At 42.6% G+C, this 21,892-nt stretch overlaps 1 protein-coding gene across 3 annotated transcripts in view; it reads left to right on the top strand.

Moving 5' to 3' along the window:
* shroom1 (shroom family member 1) overlaps positions 1-20,541 on the top strand; it is a 56,212-nt gene extending 35,671 nt beyond the window's left edge. The window contains exons 1-8 of one of the 3 annotated variants that reach the window (XM_024432246.2): positions 2,200-2,398; positions 7,935-10,723; positions 10,890-10,942; positions 14,588-15,205; positions 15,350-15,937; positions 16,195-16,300; positions 16,591-16,863; positions 17,574-20,541. In XM_024432246.2, coding sequence (XP_024288014.1) covers positions 8,075-10,723; positions 10,890-10,942; positions 14,588-15,205; positions 15,350-15,937; positions 16,195-16,300; positions 16,591-16,863; positions 17,574-17,906 — 4,620 coding nt within the window. In that variant the 5' untranslated portion in view covers positions 2,200-2,398; positions 7,935-8,074 and the 3' untranslated portion in view covers positions 17,907-20,541. Of the gene's footprint in view, positions 1-2,199; positions 2,399-7,934; positions 10,724-10,889; positions 10,943-14,587; positions 15,206-15,349; positions 15,938-16,194; positions 16,301-16,590; positions 16,864-17,573 lie in introns of those variants that run through there. The other 2 variants (XM_024432248.2, XM_024432245.2) reach the window with 2 other exon arrangements.
* The last annotated feature ends 1,351 nt before the right edge of the window (positions 20,542-21,892 follow it).

Here is a 21,892-nt window from a genome sequence, read left to right as displayed (position 1 = left end):
CATGTAGATGTTGGATTCAGCACTGTGGCTCAGTGGGGAGTGTCCGAGTGGTGTTAAGAATAGCCCTTCTCTCCTGTGTTGCTTGCCCATCTCTTAGCCTTTGTGACTCATTCAGTGGGCTGGCAGGTGGGAATGGCAGCAGGTCAAATATTTGACAATAACAACAGAGCACATAACACCTCAGACCAGACGCTTCCAGCATGAACCAGCCCATAACATAAAGCACAATGGCCAAGTGATCATCAGGAAAATACAGGTCTATACTGTATCTTACAGGAAAACACCACTACAGGTGAAACAGGCCTAGTAGTCAGCTGCAATTCCAGTGTAACAGAATTATTCTTTGACAAAAAAATGTTTTTTAACTTTCAAATGTATGCCCAAACAAAAAGATTATTTCCAAAGTGTAACATACCATAAACATCTATGCACTACCTTTAACAATTTGCACTGAACATTTTACACAAACTAATTTAGTGAAAGAACTGTGCAGATGCAAACTTTGGTAACGGAATTTCGGTAAAATCTCGCTCAGGTTTTTATGACGTTTTCCAAAAACTCTGTTAAATATCTGCGCCGAATTAAGATTCAAAGATTTCTACAGAAAGAATGGGGTGTCAACTATGACATGACACCTTGAGTTTGAAAAATCTCTTTTGGTTATTGAACTACAGTAAGTGGATCTGAATGTCATTATCATGTTTCACAAGTTTGGACATCACAGCGCACCACACCAGAGCACAGTAGAGTTCAATGCAGTAGAGTAAAGTACAGTCAAGTACAATACAGTACAATATACTGTACAGTTTTCTACTTTACCTTTCTTTATTGTAATGTATTGTAATGTATGGACTGTACTCACTGTACTGTATTTTACTGTACTCTACTGTGCCACTTGCTGTTCTGTACTATACAAACTTGTGGAACATACGTCTATAATATGTTCAGATTAGGTCCGTTCCGTCTGTGGACGTTAACATCAACATCAAGGCCAGCTGAACATAACAGTATGCCAGTGGAAGGGAGGACAGTAACTGATGACCCAACTGCGGTTTGTGACTACTATGATTTCCCATTGTAGCCAACAGTAATTATGTTATGGATGTTTTGGTAATTCCGTTACCAAATTGGTAACAGATTTACAAGTTTTAATCTCTTAATAATTCATAAACAAAATAAATTAATATCAGTAAAATCACTATAACTAATTGGTAGGTCAATTATTGCTTGTAACTTATGTGAACTTTCATTATCCTCCCTCACGAGGGAGAGAAATTAGAAAATATCTTAAAGATATGTGTGTTTTTGGTAACGGAGTTTGATGTCACAAGGCAATATTTCTTAAACTTACAGAAGGTAACCCCCCCAAAAAAAAAAAAAATATATATATATGTGTTGATATTAGTTGGCAGGGGTCTTTACGTCCAACATTGTTGTATTTTTATGTATTTCTGATATATTTCAATACTATTTAGGTTTCAATAGTTTTTCCAAGACCCCTTATTTATTCAGAAATCAGAGCCTTACATTTTTTTTAGATGGAAAATGGTTGAAAAATGTATCAATGATTTCATTTCCCAAACATCTAGACTCTTAGCTTTCATTTGACACCCAATTTGACATGCTCCTATGAACTTCACTTTGGTGCTCATGGGTTCTTTTACATGGAAATGCCCTCAGGCACTATGCCTTAAGCTAATCAAACATAATTTCTTTGTTGTGAAATGTCATAACATCTCCATGACCTTAGTCTGTTTTTTAAAGAAGTCAACATAATGAGATTGGAGTAAAATGGAATGTCCTGCACTGAAACAACTGAGACACAACTACCTTTTTGGCCCAAGGTTTTGGAAATGAAGACCAATGTTTGGGTAGTTGGGGCCTGCAGTAGAGGGGCGAGGAGGGAAAAGGTGGGGTCCCTGGCTTGTCCGTCTTTGTGAGTGTTTAGGGTTGAGAGCAGCACCCACCCCTGCTGCTTGGCTGCTCTCCATGTGCCGAGGACCCTGGGAATGAATGGTGCCCGAGCACTGTCTTTCTTTGAAGCCAGCCAGGAATGCGAGGCCCTTTTTTTTTTTTTTTTTTTTTTTTACGGCACTAACTATCTGCGGTGCTCATTGTTCATCAGCTAGGCGGACAGACGTCACAGGCATGCAATAGCCGCCTCTCGTCTTGGTCTTGGGGGAGAAGGACTCACTGGAACTTTACATTTCCTCCTGGTAACTTGTTTTGGTCCTTCTTTCACCGATAGATTCACCAGTAGATTACTACTAAGCTATCTGAATCGTATCTCAAAGTCAAGTGCTAACTTGGAAATAGTTAGTTGTTTTTTTCTTCTTCATTGTTTCACGTGGCATCAAAAGTGTGAGCTCTCAAACCAACAACTTTGTCCAAGGATTTGGTAAGTTGCTGCTTTACAAGTTTCCTTGTGGTACTCTTAATAATGTATTCCACTTAGGCCTGTTGGTATGAGTTGATTTGACTCTAATAGTAGTCACTAGCCTATGTGATGGTTTATCCAGCCAACCAGTTCAGTTTTCTGGTGTAGTTTGCTGTAGTGATGGTGTGAGTGTATTTGTCTGGGAATTTCTCTCTCTGTTCTCTCTGTGCATTTTTGCCACTAACTGGCCTCCCCATCACTTTCAAATGAGCGCTCCCCTGTAGTTCCCCTGTTAGTGTGCTAGCAGTTCAAGGATAGAAGCCTGGCAGCCGCTGCACATGGAGAATCAGGTGTACCTCTACAACACATGGAAACAAACCCCTTTTAACATCACTAACTAGACCCGGGACGTCAGTGTGCATGGTAGCTGGAGTTTTTCATATTTTCATCAGCTGCAAACCAGGGGACAAGGGGGAGATCTATAACACTTGGTCGTTGAAGGTCTCAGAATGGTCACTGTAGTTTCTGGTACAACGTGGCTTGGAACAGAGGTACCTCAGCCATCTTAAATGGTTGGTATTTGACCAATTTGTTAGTGTATGTCTGTGTTGGCCCATCTCATGTGGCCCATGAGAGAGTGAAACCTGTTCGGCATCAAGGACTGTGGAGCTCATTGGCTTGTATTTGTGTTGGCTACACTGATCTGTGTGTATGCGTGACAGGTATGCACCTCCTGGAGGAAAACTAATCACCAAAGGCCTGTGTTCAGCTTTCTTCTTAAACTGTACTATCACCCACCATTACAGCTTCCTGTTGGTGGACTTTGTATCAGTATTTTGATGTTGGGTATAACTGTATTGTAAACACCAATTTTGCCAGAAAGAGAAGTTTCACTGTACTTAACCTAGATAAATCAGACTCCCTCTTCCGTTACAAACAAGGTCAGCATGAAATTGTTAATTCAAGTCGTTATTGAAGTTGACGATTCAAAGTTCTTTGGAACTTATTACTTCCTGCTACGACAAAATGGGGAAAAAAGCCCTTGGTTTTATCACTGAGATATTGAACCATGACATATAAACAACAATATTTACCTTTGAAAGCTTTTCTTTAACAAACACCAAACAAACACCCAACAGATGATATAATGTTGGATTAAGATGGCGCCGGGAAAAAATGGTAGCCGTTTTACGGGCGCCTAACCAATTGTGCTGTGATGTGGTGTTTGGTGTTTAAAACCTTAGATTAGACCTTAAAGAAACATACTATTTGTCAAGTCATTCAAACACATTCAGTGTATGTGCTTGGTTGGTTTCCTGATGAGTTAATCCAACACACAGTGCTACATGCAGTGTTCCAGTGGTGGATAATCCATTAAAAAAAAGTTATCACATGACTAATCCTCAAATATGTCTGCAAAATGTATATGGAATTCCGGGCATTTTTGGAGCGGTGCAACGTGCACCTCAAGGTTCTAATTAAGGGGTCTGGTTCCACAGGCACCTCTAACAGGTGTTCCATGCTGTATGTAGGCTTTCCATTAAACTCATACATGTTGTTCCAAATGTTGTATTTGATACTTTTTACACATTTCCTTACAATTATATTTGAAATACATTTTGTTTTCCTGTGAAAAACATTTGCTATAGGAAAAAATATGCAGTCAACATCTTTGCATTGCAAAAAAGCAGAACTGCCTCTTGTGCTTAATTGCTGATATTTAAATTCCCAGCGGTCCATTTCCGTGATTAGCCAAGAAAAGGCCCATTCTCCTCTGAGGCTGAGCCCTCCTAACTCAGGACTTAGTGCCCTTAGAGACCTTAATAGTTGAAGTCATGGACAATTCTACAGTAACAGAATTGCGTTAAGACTGCGTTAAGATTTTTCACTTAAATTGTACGCCGAATTAAGAGTCAAAGATGTCTGCAGAAAGAATGGGGTGTCAGCTGTAACATGACACCTTGCGTTTGAATGTATACTGAACAAAAAAATAAACGCAACATGTAAAGTGGTCCCATGTTTCATAAGCTGAAATAAACGACCCCAGAAATGTTCCATACGCACAAAAATCTTATTTCTCTCAAGTTTTGTGCACTATGCCAGTGGAAGGGAGAAATGTACCAGGTGACCCAACTGTGGTTTGTAACTACTATGATTTCCCATTGTAGCCAATTAAGTTGCAGAAATTCTGAAATTCTGTCACCGATTTGGTAACATCATTTTGAGTTTGAATCACTTAATAATTCCTAAACAAAATTGATATTAGTAAAAACACTAATTGGTAGGTCTAGCTTTACTTGTTACTTCTGTGAACTTTCATTACCCTCCCTCCTTATGAAGGAGATCATTTAGAAAAACTCACATATCTTTAAGACATTTTGGTAGAGGTCGGCCGATTATGATTTTTCAACGCCGATACCGATTATTGGAGGCCCCCCAAAAAAAGCCGTGCCGATTTTTATTTATTTATTTGTAATAATGACAATTACAACAATACTGAACACTTATTTTAACTTAATATAATACATCAATAAAAATCTATTTAGCCTCAAATAAATAATGAAACATGTTCAATTTGGTTTAAATAATGCAAAAACAAAGTGTTGGAGAAGAAAGTAAAAGTGCAATATGTGCCATTTAAAAAAGCTAACGTTTAAGTTCCTTGCTCAGAACATGATAACATATGAAAGCTGGTGGTTCCTTTTAACATGAGACTTCAATATTCCAAGGTAAGATGTTTTAGTTTGTAGTTAATATAGTATTTATAGGACTATTTCTCTCTATTCCATATGTATTTCATATACCTTTGACTATTGGATGTTCTTATAGGCACTATAGTATTGCCGGTGTAACAGTGTAGCTTCCGTCCCTCTCCTCGCCCCTACCTGGGCTCGAACCAGGAACACATCGACAACAGCCAACCCCGAAGCATCGTTACCCATCGCTCCACAAGTAGTTGTTCCCCTTGCAGGGTTCCCCCTCCAAGTCTCAGAGCGAGTGACGTTTGAAACGCAATTAGCACGCACCCTGCTAACTAGCTAGCCATTTCACATTGGTTACACCAGCCTAATCTCGGGAGTTGATAGGCTTGAAGTCATAAACAGCTCAATGGTTGAAGCACAGCGAAGAGCTGCTGGCAAAACGCACGAAAGTGCTGTTTGAATGAATGCTTACGAGCCTGCTTCTGCCTACCACCGCCCAGTCAGACTGCTCTTTCAAATATCAAGTCATAGACTTAATTATAACATAATAACACACAGAAATACGAGCCTTTGGTCATTAATATGGTTGAATCCGGAAACTATCATTTCGAAAACAAAACGTTTATTATTTCAGTGAAATATCAGAACCGTTCCGTATTTTATCTAACGGGTGGCATCCCTAAGTCTAAATATTGCTGTTACATTGTACAACCTTCAATGTTATGTCATAATTACGTAAAATTCTGGCAAATTAGTTCGCAACAAGCCAGGCGGCCCAAACTGTTGCATATACCCTGACTTTGCGTGCAATGAACACAAGAGAAGTTACACAATTTCACCTGGTTAATATTGCCTGCTAACCTGGATTTCTTTTAGCTAAATATGCAAGTTAAAAAAATATATACTTCTATGTATTGATTTTAAGAAAGGCATTGCTGTTTTTGGTTAGGTACAGTCGTGCAACGATTGTTCTTTTTTCGCAAATGCGCTTTGGTTAAATCATCCCCCGTTTGGCGAAGTTGGCTGTCTTTGTTAGGAAGAAATAGTCTTCACACAGTTCTCAACGAGCCAGGCGGCCCAAACTGCTTGCATATACCCTGACTCTGTTGCAAGAGAAGTGACACAATTTACCTAGTTAAAAGAAATTCATTTTGGCAGGCAATATTAACTAAATATGCACGTTTAAAAATATATACTTGTGTATTGATTTTAAGAAAGCATTGATGTTTATGGTTAGGTACACATTGGAGCAACGACAGTCCTTTTTCGCGAATGCGCACCGCATCGATTATGTACAATGCAGGACATGCTAGATAAACTAGTAATATCATCAACCATATGTAGTTAACTAGTGATTATGATTGATTGTTTTTTATAAGATAAGTTTAATGCTAGCTAGCAACTTACCTTGGCTTCTTACTGCATTCACATAACAGGCAGGCTCCTCATGGAGTGCAATGAGAGGCAGGTGGTTAGAGCGTTGGACTAGTTAACTGTAAGGTTGCAAGATTGAATCCCCGAGCTGACAAGGTAAAAATCTGTTGTTCTGCCCCTGAACAAGGCAGTTAACCCACTGTTCCTAGGCCGTCATTGAAAATAAGAATGTGTTCTTAACTGACTTGCCTAGTTAAATAAAGGATAAATAAAGGTGTAAAAAAAAAAATGTATATAAAAAAAATCTGTGTCCAAAAATACAGATTTCCGAAAACTTGAAATCGTCCTTAATTAATCGGCCATTCCGATTAATCGGTCGACCTCTAGTTTTTGGTAACCGTATTTCAAGTCAATGTTTCTTAAACTTACAGAATGCAGAAAAAAATATCCTAAACTAAATATAAGTGTTGATATTAGTTGGCAGGGGTCTTTAGTTAATTATTATTGTGTTTTAATGTACATGTTCTGTAATCCCTTTTTAAGACTTTTTCTGGTAAATGTTTTATAAGACAGATTTTATATCTGTCTGACAATAAATCAAAGCCTTTGCTTATTGCATTTTTAGGATGGAAAATGATTCAAAAATGTATATATGCCTTAATTTATCAAACATATGGACTCATAGCTTTCATTTGACACCCAATTTGCCACCCAATTTGATAACCAATGCTCCTATGAACTTCACATGTTGGTGCTCATGGGTCCTTTTACATGGAAATGCCCTCGTCCTGACAGTGGACCAGTGGGCACGTGTGGGCAGTGGGCAAGTGGGCAGTGGGCAAGTCTTTCTCGTGAGAAATTCCAGATCAATGGAGTGAACGGTGAAATCACATTTATATTATTACAGATATAAGTGTACGGTGTACATTAGCACTATTACAGATACCAGTGCTACGGTGTACATTAGCACTATTACAGATACCAGTGCTACGGTGTACTTTAGCACTATTACAGATACCAGTGCTACGGTGTACATTAGCACTTGGAAAGGACACATTTTTGTCAGGGGTGGAACTTAGATTTCCACCTCTCACTAACAAGAGAGGTCATGCAGCATTGCAGATGTCAGAAATTCCAAAAATCTATTTAGAGAGAAATAGTTGTTAGAATTCTCTGAGAATTTCTTAATTGCATTTAGCTGAAAGGTTCCGTGGCTGTACCTTTGATCTAGTAGGTCGGTGTTGAGTGTGGTTGTCCAAGTAGACATGCCATGATAATAATCTCACACAAACATAGTATTAATAGTCAACACAGTCAGCTATACTCGCTGAGAAAGCAGCACATGGTGCATGCCCCATTTCCTGTATGTTTTCATTGGCAGGAAAAAGCTACGGCATATTTAGGTTGGATTTTTGACTCCCAGCTCTAGGAGGAGGAAATGGAGCATGATAAATTACAGTGTTTTTATTTTTTTATTTTAGGAGTTGAAAAAGCAGACTACTGAAGAAGCTTAGAAAAGAAGGCAGAAAATGACCTGAATTCTCAGAAGTGAAAGATTAAGCTAAATGTGTCCGTATCACTCCCATTTCACCTGGGTCCACGCTTCAGTTTCCAATGCCAGATGGATTCCTATAATTTCCACTTTGAGAGAATGAGCAACCTGGACCTGCACCCTCTGAGCCTACCATTGAGTCGGCTCTCCCCAGCCAAGTCCACTAGCAGCATCGACCAGATCACCCACCAGCACGGCAAGGGCGACTCGGCCTACAGCTCCTTCTCTGGAGGCTCCAGTGCCCCAGAATATCCGTCCCCCCTCCTTTCAGACGACCTCCAGCACCACAGCCTGCACTACACAGACCTGAAGTATGTGAAGGCCATCTACCACCCCAACGTCCTCGACTCTGACGCCAAGAGCATGGATCAGCTCTACCGCTCGGTGGAGGCCATCTCAAATCAGTACCGCCACAACGATGGCTGCCTGAGTGCTTCACAGTACTGTGATCAGAATCAGGAAACGCTACCGCCCCCTCCTCCCCTGCCACCTCCACCCCCCGCCCGCATGGACAGCTTCATAGCCACCAGGAACTTGGAGAACTGTAGGGCACAGCACGGCCCCGAGGGCCAGCTGGCAGACAGGCCACCTCCACGGCCCCAGACAAATAATTCTGTTGCTGCCTGTCTCAAGCCTGATCTAGTCTATGGCCACCGGGCCTCACAGCCCTATCACAGGGACCCAGTCGACCCTGACCACACAGTTAATAACACTGAGCAACAAAAGTCAGCAAACATCTTAAGTGTATCACCCCCTCACACAAGTCAGCCTGAGCAGCCCAAACAGCAGTCCGGTAGCGGCGATGGCGGGCACTTGGAGGGTCAGCGCCAGAGGGCGCACTTGGCCCATGGCTCCCTCATGCCGGAGCAGCAGCGGTCCGCCAGCCCCTGGCATGTGGCACAGAACATGGTCAACAGCAGCATCCAGCACAAGGGCCAGTTCTACTTCGTTACAGGTGTTTGTAAGTCCAGTCTGAAGCATGGCTCTCTGTGTGTGCCAGAGGTGGGCAGTGAGAGCCCTGTGCCAGCGCCAGTAGAGACCCACAGGCTGGTGGAGATGGAGAGTTCACACAACATCATGGACAACATGTTCAGGAACACCCAACAGATGCAGCACAGCACCCATGACACTGCAACAACCAATGACAGGGAGTTTTACACCAAGAGTCAAGATAAGGAGAAGCTGATTCAGAGTAGAATTTCATACGGCCCCTCTCACATTTCAAACCAGGACTCGCGCAGTTTCGATGCCTTAGAGCAAAGTCAGAAGATCCAGAGCAGAGTTATCGGCAGGCATCACAGCCCCAACCACCACATCTTCTACTGCGGCCCAGAGGAGAACTGTCCTCCATTATCAAACTTCCACAACCTGGTAGTCCCTCCTCCAATCAGCATGGAGCAGGCCAATCACCACAAGAGATACAAACAGGTCAAGAGAGGGAGGAGGCAGCTATTAGGAGATGTTGCCAGTGAAAAGATCAACAAGGAAACCACCCCGCTTCTGTACCACCTCACTGGAGCCAACAGGGTGGCGCTGAGTTTGCACAAGCCCGAAAAGGACATTGAGGTCAGTGTGAAAAGTAAAGATGCAGGCCGGAACACCACCCCCATTAGCTGTAGTGATACGACACCACGGGGTGAAACATCCAAGGAAGAGAGAGTGGAGGCTACCTCCCACCCCTGCAACACCCTGGATGACGCCTTCACGAAGTACTACAAGGAGAAACTGAAGGACGCCCAGTCTAAGGTGCTCAGGGAGACCTCCTTTAAGAGGAGGGACCTGCAGCTGTCCTGGCCCCACAGAGTGAGGCAGAGGCCTGAGCTCAGGCCCACAGTACTTCACATGGTCTCCTCTTCACAGGACTCTGAGACCTCAACAGACACACTCACCCCCTCCCCAACACACTCTGAGGGGACCGATGAGGAGAACATAAAGGAAACGGGGAAGGAGGTTGAGAAGGTGATAGAGAGCGTGGTGGTGAAGGACAGTGAAAAGGAAAACGGGAGACCGGCGAATGTTGCCCAGCCTCAGGTGCCTCGGATCAGGGGAAGGAGGCGCCTGACTCCAGAGCAGAAGAAGCTGTGCTACTCAGAGCCAGAGAATCTGAACCAGCTGGGTGACACACCCTCCCACCACGCAGCCTGCCGTTCCCTGGGCAACGAAAGTGAAGGAGGCCTGCTAGTGCTCTCAAATGAGGAGGGGGAGCTGGGAGAACAGGGCCTGGTGGCAGCTAGGAGAAAGATGTTTGAAACCAGAGGCAGGGCCATGTCTGCCTCCAGCCTCTCCAAGACATCCCTGAAGCACCTCCAGCACAAGGCCCTGGTGGCCTACATGGAGCGCAAGACGGGACACAAGGTGGCTGAGTCCCAGCAGCCCAACCCTCAAGCCTCTCAAGTCCCCAGCCAGAGGCACTCCACGGCTGGGAAGCCTTCTGACTGGGATTCCAGGCCTCAGTCTGGGAATAAAGAAGGCCCCAAGAAGAAGCTGCACAGGCCCCACTCCGCTGGTCGCATCCTGGACTCAACCTCCAGCTCGATAAGGTACTCACAGTTCAGCTCCAGCTCCACCCAGGCCCGAGGTTATTCCCAACAGGCCAGCTGGAGAGAGTTACCCAGCCACTCTCAGGGGAAGTCTGCCTCTGTGGAAAGTCTTCTGGACCAGCCTGAACCACCTGAGTTCTTCAGAAATCGTTCCACCTCAACGCCCCACGCATTTCAGGTAAGCCTCATCATCATCAGAACACTAGCCTCACTCACCAGGCTTTAATGGTATTTGTAGAATTTCATAGAATTTTATGGAGGCCCATGTCACTTTTCTGAATGTACCCCAATAAATGTTCAAAGGGTGTTATTAATGTTGATTATTGGTATGTGTTTGGCTACAGGGTCACAACTACATGAATGATCCCTCACCAGTGAATACTCTGGACACTTCCAGGTATGTTGCCCTCACTAGTTTATTGGGAGTGGGAGTATCTGTGCCTGTAATGTTTACTGTAAACCATGTGTGTTGTACACGTATGCTTGCTCAAACTTTATTTACTGCAGCATTGAAAGGGTAAACACATACAGTGCCTTCAGAATGTATTCACACCCCTTGACTTTTTCCACATTTTGTTGTTACAGCCTGAATTTAAAATGGATTCAATTGAGATATTGTGTTTCACTGGCCTACGCACAATACCCCATAATGCCGAAGTGGAATTGTTTTTAGAAATGTTTACAAATTAATTAAAAATGAAAAGCTGAAATGTCTTGAGTCAATAAGTATTCAACCCCTTTGTTATGGCAAGCCTAAATACAATGTGGACACCCCTTAAAATGAGTGGGTTCAGCTTTCTCAGCCACACCCGCAATCTCCATAGATAAACATTGGCAGTAGAATGGCCCGTACTGAAGAGCTCAGTGACTTTCAACGTGGCACTGGCATAGGATACCACCTTTCCAACAAGTCAGTTCGTCAAATTTCTGCCCTGCTAGCTGCCCCGGTCAACTGTAAGTGCTGTTATTGTGAAGTGAAAACGTCTAGGAGCAAGAACAGCTCGGCCGCGAAGTGTTAGGCCACAGAAGTTCACAGAACGGGAGCGCCGAGTGCTGTAGCGCATAAATATCATCTGTCCATGGTTGCAACACTCACTACAGAGTTCCAAACTGCATCTGAAAGCAACGTCAGCAGAAAAACTGTTCGTCTGGAGCTCCATGAAATGGGTTTCCATGGCCGAGCAGCCACACACAAGCCTAAGATCACCATGTGCAATGCCAAGCGCCGGCTGGAGTGGAGTTAAGCTCGCCGCCATTGGACTCTGAAGCAGTGGAAACACGCTCTCTAGATTGATGAATCACGCTTCACCAATCTGGGTTTGACGGATTCCAGGAGAATGCTACCTGCCCGAATGCATAGTGCCAACTGTAAAGATTGGTGGATGAGGAATATTGGTCTGGGGATGTTTTTTTGTGGCAACAGTTTGGGGGAAGGCCATTTCCTGTTTCAGCATGACAATGCCCCCGTGCTCAAAGCGAGGTCCATACAGAAATGGTTTGTCGAGATCAGTGTGGAATAACTTTACTGGCCTGCACTTAGCCTTGACCTCATCCCCATCGAACACCTTTGGGATGAATTGGAACGCCGACTGCGAGCCAGGCCTAATTAACCAACATCAGTGCCCGACCTCACTAATGCTCTTGTGGCTGAATGGAAGCAAGTCCCCGCAGCAATGTTCCAACATCTAGTGGAAAGCTTTCCCAGAAGAGTGGAGGATATTATAGCCGCAAAGGGAGGACCAACTCCATATTAATGCCCATGATTTTGGCCATGTAGTGTAAGTTCAAGTCATATAATAAGTTGCATGGATGACTACCTCATCTCTGTACCTCACACATACAGTTATCTGTAAGGTCCATCAGTTGAGCAGTGCATTTCATACACAAATACAACCACAAAGACCAGGAAGGTTTTCCAATACCTCACAAAGAAGGGCACTTATTGGTAGATGGGTAAAAAAAAAAACAGACATTGAGTATCCATTTGAGCATGGTGAAGTTATTAATTACACTTTGGGTGGTGTATCAATACACCCAGCCACTACAAAGATAGAGGCGTTCTTCCTAACTCAGTTGCCGAGGATGCGTCAACAACATTATAGTTACTCCACAATACTAGCCTAAGTGATAGAGTGAAAAGAAAGCCTGTACAGATGAAAAAATATTCCAAAACATGCATCCTGTTTGCAATAAGGCACTAAAGTAGAACTGCAAAGAAATGAACTTTGTCCGAAATAGAAAGTGTTATGTTTTGGGCAAATCCAAAATGTCACTAAGTACCACTCTTCATATTTTCAAACGTGGTGGTGGCTGCATCATGTTATGGGTATGCTTGTCATCGGCAAGGACTAGGGTGTTTTTTAGGATAAAAAGAAACTGAATAGTACTAACCACAGGCAAAATCCTTCAGGAAAACCTGGTTCAGACTGCTTTCCAACAAACACTGGGAGACAAATTCACCTTTCAGCAGGACAATAACCTAAAACACAAGACTAAATATACACTGGATTTGCTTACAAAGATGGCATTGAATGTTCCCGAGTGGCCTAGTTACAGTTTTGAAAATCTATGGCAAGACTTGAACATTTCAGCCTAACAATGATCAACAACCAACTTAACAGAATTTGAAGAATTTTAAATAAATAGTGCAAATATTGTACAAGGTGTGCCAAGGTCGTAGATACTTACCCTGAAAGGCACATAGCTGTAATCGCTGCCAAAGGGGATTCTAAACATGTATTAACTCAGGGGTAGGAATGCTTACAGTGCCTTCAGAAAGTATTCAGACCCCTTGACTTTTACAGCCTTATTCTATAATGCATTAAATCATTTTTTCCCCCTCATCAATATACACACAATACCCCATAATGACAAAGCAAAAACATATATTTTTTTAAATTTTTGCAAATGTATTAAATATAAAATAATACAAATAAATATCACATTTTACATACAGTGCCCGTCAAAAGTTTGGACACACCTACTCATTTCAGGGTTTTTCTTTATTTTTACTATTTTCTACATTGTAGAATAATAGTGAAGACATCACAACAATGAAATAACACATATGGAATCATGTAGTAACCAAAAAAGTGTTCAACAAATCAAAATATATGTTGTATTTTATATTCTTCAAAGTAGCCACCCTTTGCCTTGATGAAAGCTTTGCAAAAATGTTTTGTTGTGCCGCGACACAATCCTATCTCGGAGCTCTTTGGACAATTCCTTCGACCTCATGGCTTGGTTTTTGCTTTGATATGCGCTGTCAAGTGTGGGACCTTATACAGACAGGTGTGTGCCTTTCCAAATCATGTCCAATCAATTGAATTTACCACAGGTGGACTCCAATCAAGTTGTAGAAACATCTCAAGGATGATCAATGGAAACAGGATACATCTGACCTTAATTTTGTGTTTTATAGCAAATGTTCTGAATATTTATGTAAATAAGGTATTTCTGTTTGTGTTTTTTAATACATTTGCAAAATATTCTAATAACCTGTTTTTGCTTTTTCATGATGGGGTATTGTGTGTAGATTGCTGAGGATTTTTATTTAATCAATTTTAGGATATGGTTGTAATGTAACAAAATGTGGAAAAAGTCAAGTGGTCTGAGTACTTTCCGAAGGCACTGTATGTAAATTAGATATTTCAGTATTTCATTTTCAATAAAATAAAAAGAAATGTCTAAAAACATGTTATCACATTGTCATTATGGGGTATTGTGTGTAGATAGGTGAGAAAAAAATATTTTGAATTCAGGCTGTAACACAACATATTGTGAAATAAGTCGAGGGGTGTGGATACTTTCTGAAGGCACTGTATACCATGCCAACATTCTATTCTGAGAAGTATATAGACGTAACATCAAGATAAACATTAGACCTACATTACAACTATATTCAGGGAGTCTTTTTCTAAACTAGTGTTTTTTAATCAGCTATGATTAGGGTAAGATAAGAACATACCATATCTGAGAGGAAACTGGCACGTCAGTCTCCAAAGCATCTGAATCTCATCACAATCTCTGTGTTCTTTTTCAGTGCTCAGACTCAGAGGCCAGTAGATGAGGAGACGGTGGTAATGAGGAGAGGCCAGGCCATGTCGGTCCCTGAGGGTCAGCGGGTCCGGGTGGTGGCCCAGCGGGGAAAGTCCATGGAGGAGCTGGGTATGTCCCAGGTCAGCCGCTCTCTGGTCCTCAATAAGAGCTCTGAGCAGCTGGACCAGCTCTGCAGTAGGCAGATGGGCCCAGGACCAGGCCAGGAGAAGAGGATTGTCTCATTCTTCGGCGAGGGCCAGGAGAAAGCCCAGAGGCAGACCAAGAGGAAGCCCCTCTTCAAGCAGGAATCTGCACCACAGCTGGGCAGTGAGGAAGACAAAGAGGAGATGACTAAAAGCACCAGAGAGTCTAGTGAGTCTGTCTCCCCTGCATGGAGAACCTCGTCTCGGGTCAGGACTCGCTCAGATGGCTCCCCCAGATCATATGACTTTGGCCCCCTCGTTAAAGATGAGATCGAGACCACTGAGCTCTCCTGCGATGTCCCACTCCCACCGTCCCATAACGGTCAGGAGTCCAGTGAGAGAGCGGTCAAGTCTACCTCAACTTCTCCCTCCATACCCACAAATCCCAGGGGCACTAGAGAGAGCAAGACTGGCTCCAGGTAGGTGACCATATAATGATAAAGTGACCCTCACTCAGCATATGATATTCTCATCATTTAAATCAATGTTACTGTATAAATGGCTATTTATCACTGTTTATATTATTTGAATAATTCCATTTTCTAATGTCTTTCTCATTCCAGCAGAGTGAAGACCGCCCGTCCTTTACACCACTCTGTGGTGAGAGAGCAGTCAGTGGACGAGCCCAGTGTGAGTCCCAAGTCCCCTCAGGAAGTCTCCCTGAGCTGTGGAGTCACCACAGACCCCACTCTGTGGATCATACCACCTGAACCAGGGAGCAAAGACGAGGGCGAGGACCCAGCACTTTCTGATAATCTGGCCGAGGGAGAAACTCCAAATCTAGCCCCTGCTCCGGCAGCTTGTGAGGCCCTTACAATGTCCTCCTACACCACACCAGTCCCTGACACTGACACTTCCCAGAGTGGGGAGGGCGAGCAACCAGAGGAAAAAAAGGAAACTAATGCGGTGGAGGGGGAGACCCCAGCAGGCGAGACAGAGAGCCCAGAAAAGACACCCACCACAGAGGAGTCAAAGTGGGAGGAGCTGGTGGAGGAGGTGGTCACAGCGGACCAATCGCTGGCTCGGGTGCTGCACCCGTTGACCAATCGTAAGACGGCGCTGATGCTAATGGAGCGTCTACTGTCGGAGGACACTCTGCTGATGGAGGAGCACTATAAGAAGAAGCAGGAGCAGAGAGACTCTGCAGACAGGTGACTCTCATTATTAGACACATTATACTGTTCAGGTGTCTGATGGCCACACCCTCGATCAGCAGGTGCCATGTTACCTGCTGTTATGTCAACGCGCCTAGATATCTGCTTCCAAATTGCACTAGATTGAGAGACAAGTGTAAAAGACAATCTCATGGCTAAAGGCCGATGAACATCTTTCCAAGGTTAATCTCATCCATATGCATCACAATCATCAGTATCATGCCTGTGTCTTTTTCCGCTCTCTCTACCTGAAGCTCTGAAGCGGTGGATGACCCTGAAGCACGTCCTACATCTCCTGACGATGATCAAATCCAACCCCAACCAGAGCCACTGAGCAAGGCGGATGTCACGGAGAAGAAGGTCATTATTGCTTTTCAGCTCTGCATTTTGTTTTTTGTTGTTGCAATAGAAGTGGGTTTACTTTATCTCTGCCAGTTGATGATGTCATCTTAATATCATCTGGATGCAGTTTAACTAAGCAGGTTTGGCATCATCTGATGAAGTCTGCCCTGATTATTGAGATGCCAGATAAACTGTCAGACTCTTATCTTATCTCCTGTTTGTTTTGAGCTGACCATAAAGAGCCCAAAAGCACAATGTCATGTATAATGTTCTCTCTCAAACTCACCAATTCCCTCCCCTTCCTACAGAGGCTGCTGGTGGTGTGTATTGAGGAGCGCCTGCGGGCTCTGGAGGAGCCCTGTGGTGCCCTGCAGGTGGAGGTGCATGAGAATGGGGTGCGGGGCGAGGCCGTGGAGGCCCTGGTTCGGGAGCGATGTACGCCCGTGGAGCTTGAGCGCTACGGCCTGTTCATCGGAGACCTGGAACGCGTGGTCAGCCTGCTGCTGTGTCTGTCCTCTCGGCTGGCCCGTGTGCAGAACGCCCTGAGCACCGTGGACCAGCACACAGACGAAGAGGAGAAGGTGAGAGAGATCAAACATGCAACGTACGAACATGCTGGTTGAAAAAAAGCACCTTATCTGAGCAATTGTGAGAAATGAAGAGGGATTGTTGATGTTGTTTATTTGATTGATTGCCTTTATCAGGTTTTGTAATGAACATGTTGACAGTGTTTCTCAGCTGGATATGTACTTTTCAGTCAATTCCTAATAAGATGTTATGATTAGACTGCAGCATACATCACCTGATGTCATGTGATTCCCCTCTGATTATCTCCACAATAGTTTCTTGCTAAATGTTCTAGTTTTGTGTGCTTCAAATTTGCTTCAGTGCCCATGCTAAATTCTGATGTTTTGTTGTTTCCCTGGATCTTCATATTTGTATTCAATGGGCTCATAGTTGAAATATTTCTATGAATTTCACATTGACTGCCCTTTGTATTGAGCGTGTTTTAGTGGCTTGTGTTTTCTGCTGCTATCAGCAGTGCTGGTATTTACAATGAGTCACCGAAACTCCAAACCAGTTTCGATGCAAATTTCTAGCTGTCCTGCCCTCTGTCGACAAAAATAAATACTGCATCACTTTGCTGTGAAACTGCAACATGAGCTTACTTGACTGGCAGTTTCTCCATAACAGCTGACCACAAAATGCCTTTCCATAAACACTACTAGTACACATTGGATAATGATGAAACATTTAGGGAATAATCCAACCTTTTTTAATCCCTTGGCAGGATTCTCTGGACAACCGTCACCGTCTGCTGTGCAAGCAGTGGGAGGACGCCAAAGACCTGAAGGACAACCTGGACAGACGGGAGAGGATGGTGTCTAACTTCCTGTCTCGCTGCCTGACGGCCGAGCAGCTACAGGGCTACCAGCACTTCGTCCAGACCAAGGCCTCGCTCCTCATCAGGATGAAGGACCTGGACGAGAGGCAGCGTCTGGGGGAAGAGCAGCTGGAGTCCCTGCTCAACACCCTCCCTCCCTGGGGACCACCATCAGGACCCCATCCTATTCTATCATCTCCCCCAGCTGTCCATCAACTCTCTGGGCTTATAGAGCCCTGAATTGCCTCTGCTTCATCCATCCTGGGCTGTCACCAGCCAGCAAAATGACATGGATGTCTGTAAAAAATCAAAATAAATAAAAAAGGAGTCCCTCAGACTCCATCTGTCCATATGTATGTTTGTATAAGGAATATTTGTGTGCCTTTAGAGGGGTGTAGAAGTTAGGACTACAGTGTGGAATGTTCAGTATATCTATTATCACTATAATTTTATGTCCTTTTCACCTCCGTCTGTGACTTTGAAAAACATTATAAGCTTTAAGATTGTATTCTGGCCTGGAAGTAGTCTTGTTGATCAATCATACTGTACTGTATGTGTCTGTCTGAAGCCTGGTGAGTGAGGATAGCCTGATAAGGTTGCTCAAATACAGTATATCTCAGTCAAAGTAGGTGGTAGATTTAATCTCCTTATGTTTTTTGTTTTTTTTACGCGTTTAAAATGAAGGCACTATAGATGAAAACCAAAAAGGTGAATGAAAAAAAGCACTTTTATATGTAACTGCACATTTCTGTTTTCTTTGGAAAACACTAAATTCAAAAGCTAAGCCTTACTCCATCCAATGTTGTTTTTTCAACGGGTTTATATAGGAAGTTTAGGAAGTTGGTGGCACCTTAATTGGGGAGAACAGGCTCGTGGTAGTGGTTGGAGTGGTTTCCATGTGTTTGATGCCATTCCATTCGCTCCATTTCAGCCATTATTATGAGTCGTCTTCCCCTCAGCAGCCTCCACTGGTGGTATGTATGACATTCAACGATGCCAATTATGTACAGGATAGCCCACTGCAATTTAGGCTACAGATGTTATGTCTTATTGTTTCATGCTGACAAAGTTCCACCAAAGAGGTGAACCTTTAAAAAAAGATATGAAGCATTTCCATTCCAGATCATTTAAAAAGATATGAAGCATTTCCATTGAAGATCATTTAAAAAGATATGAAGCATTTCCATTCCAGATCATTTAAAAAGATATGAAGCATTTCCATTCCAGATCATTTAAAAAGATATGAAGCACTTCCATTCCAGATCATTTGAAAAGATATTAAGCATTTCCATTCCAGATAATTTAAAATAAAATATCCTTTGTATCTGACAAACTACGCTGACTTTAAATTATGCAAGAATTAAATGACCAAGAACTTAACTCTCTTTCCTTTACCTCCCTCCACTAGACTGTTTATTAGGCTCTCTCACAGTACTCTAGAAGTAGTGAATCTGTTCTCGCTCTAGTAATAGTTTCAATGGAATCCTTGTGGTGGCCTTCAATGTCAACATTCCCCAGGAAAAGCCTTCATGAGTCATGCCTATTTATTTGTTTTGACTTATGTGGAAATGCACAACCACAAATCTTCATTTTCGACCTTTTGTTTTGCATAATAATGCAAAAAAAAAATATGAATGCATAATAATGTTTGCTTCGTGTTCTTTGGTCCTTGTGTGATGTTGATTTCTGTTTTGCTATGATCAATAATTGTTTGAATATTTGACCAAGTGGAAAGCACAGCGTTGTTATGATCCTGTGCTAAATGATGATCCAGCAGAGCTTACTTACATCACTGCTTCCCTCTGATTGATACTGTGTGTGTTCATTGTGAGGGGATTAGGATGAGAGAAACCTTTCCCTGTTTAAGTAACAGTACCGTGTGTTTGCTTTGTGTTCTTTGGTCCTTTGTTTGTTTGCCCAATCCTATTAATTCACAGCTGAATATTGTTATTATTACTCTCATACATGTGCTCATGTACTATATTACTATATAACGTTCACCCACGAGTGGATCTTCTGTTTGAGGACTTCCTCAGGCGTTGATGGTTGCAGAACTGAAAGAAGAAGAAAAAATGTCAATGTACTGTTCTTTGCCAGAATGGATTTTTTTTTGCGAAATAATTAAGAGAGAACACAAACAATATACATTTCCACAAAATATTCTAATGTACACTGCTCAACTCTCTCACTCTACACATTTCTCTGGAGATTTACGGCGATGTCCATTTCAGTTTGCTAAACAAATGTGTGTTTGTTTTGGCCTTTGTATAGAGGACAGCCACAAAGGTGAAGTGGGATTCTGCCTCAGAGCCTCATTGTTTATATGGCCTGAAGGAATTCCTGAGACATGCGAAAGATCTGTCCCTGGAAACCGAGGCAGAGCGTCACCAACAGAAAGGACATTCTTGCTTTCAACAGACCCATGCTATTTCCTGCTATGTATATAAACATATATTATTGTTAGTAACTTATCATTTATTTTTACCCATTTGTTAAAAAGTGTTAATAAATATCCCACAACAGGACTGATGTTTTGAAACAGGTATTGTTTGTTTAGTGGGGGTAGGGTTTTGCAATCCGGAAAGAGATCCATTTAGAAAGGATAATCACAATGAATGACACGTTTATTGGTTTTCAATCAATCCCAGTCTTGGGATGACAGTATGGGCCTTTGTATTTCCTCTGCCTGTCTTCATTGTGTCTGACTCACTGTCACCTCCCTGTGTTGTGTTTTGTTTGCCTTGTGGAAAGTTTTCTTAATTTGTTGCTTGAAATTGTCATGACATTTGTTATATTGTGAATAAATTAAACATTCTCCTTCCACCAAACCATTCGCTATATTTGAATAAAAATGGCCTAAGGTACATCTAACTCATTTTATGCTTCTTGAAACATATTTTGAAACAACAGATTCATAATGTTAGCAGATGTTAATGTCTTCCTAATATGGTATGTGTTATATGGAGAGGCTGATGAGCTCAAATTCAGTGGGATTGGATCGGCTTGTTGAAGGGAGGCGTCTCCCCATGTCCTCTGGCCTCGTTAGCAGCTCTGATGGAATGCTGCCCAGTTTGTTTGTGAACAACAACAAACGCCTATTATGAGGCATTGAATGTTTGAGAAAAAACAGGATTTTTTGGCACATCCCTCCAGAAACCAAGAGAGAGATGCCAGAATACAGCATTAACTAACTTCCAATAGCAAAGTACTTTTCGTCAGACTCCCAAGGTTACTAGAGAAGGTCAAGCTAAGCATATGCATACTTTAGCAAACAAGGACATAAAACTAAATTGGATTTTTACAATAAACTGATTGAGAGACATTTACAATATACAAGGATCGCAAAACCTGTGTTGTACAGATCTCATATGCAAGCTACTGTAGTGTGGGTAGTGGTCCAGTGAATATTCAGGCTACAGTAGTGTGGGACTGTGGGTAATGGTCCAAAAAGTGTTGTGTAATAAAAGACAGTGACGAGATTCGTGTGACTGTGTCCTCGCCCCTGGCCCTGCTGCAGTGGGAACATTTGTTCCAGCCCTGGGGTGAGAATTGGCTTGATGCAGACATTTCACTGCGAAGGAGGTGACATCATGAGAGGGGCAGAGACACAGCTTGAGTAAGCCTGTTCACTTCTCATCTCTTCAGCCTCAGGGGCCCAGGCTGACATTAGCACATGCTCAGTTAGCTGAATCACAATCTCATGCTGCCTATATGAAGCCACGAAACCAACAAACGGAGATATTTCACATGCTGATATTTGGGATGCCAGAGTTCAGTAGATGGTTTTTATCTTCATCAAATATAGTTTTTTCCTAACACTGGCAAATGACATATTATTATTAGTAAAGTATGTATTGTACGAGAGCAATAACACAGATTAAAGACAAAAGGCATGTCATTTGAAAATCATGCTAGAGATTTCATAAGTATGTCTTTGCATTTTACCAACTCAACCCTTTAACAGTTTAACACTATTTACTCATCATAACACATTCATACTGCAGGAATCTTGGAACAGTTAGGCCACGTACTCTTGTTCATTTTCAAAATGATTCAGTACTACAGCCTCTTCCCACAAATGTATTTCTTAGAAAGAAAATTGATCAAAAATTACCTATAAGAAATTTCACAGTTCAACAACTATACAGGGAAATGATTATACAAATGGAAATCGCCAACACTGAGAGTGAAGGCACTATAAATGTCCAGGCATGGAGCCATATTCA

Source organism: Oncorhynchus tshawytscha, linkage group LG09 (assembly GCF_018296145.1).
Source record: "Oncorhynchus tshawytscha isolate Ot180627B linkage group LG09, Otsh_v2.0, whole genome shotgun sequence".
Taxonomy (NCBI): domain Eukaryota; kingdom Metazoa; phylum Chordata; class Actinopteri; order Salmoniformes; family Salmonidae; genus Oncorhynchus; species Oncorhynchus tshawytscha.
Note: the sequence above shows the minus strand (reverse complement) of the source record. Positions and strands in the feature narration are given on the sequence as shown.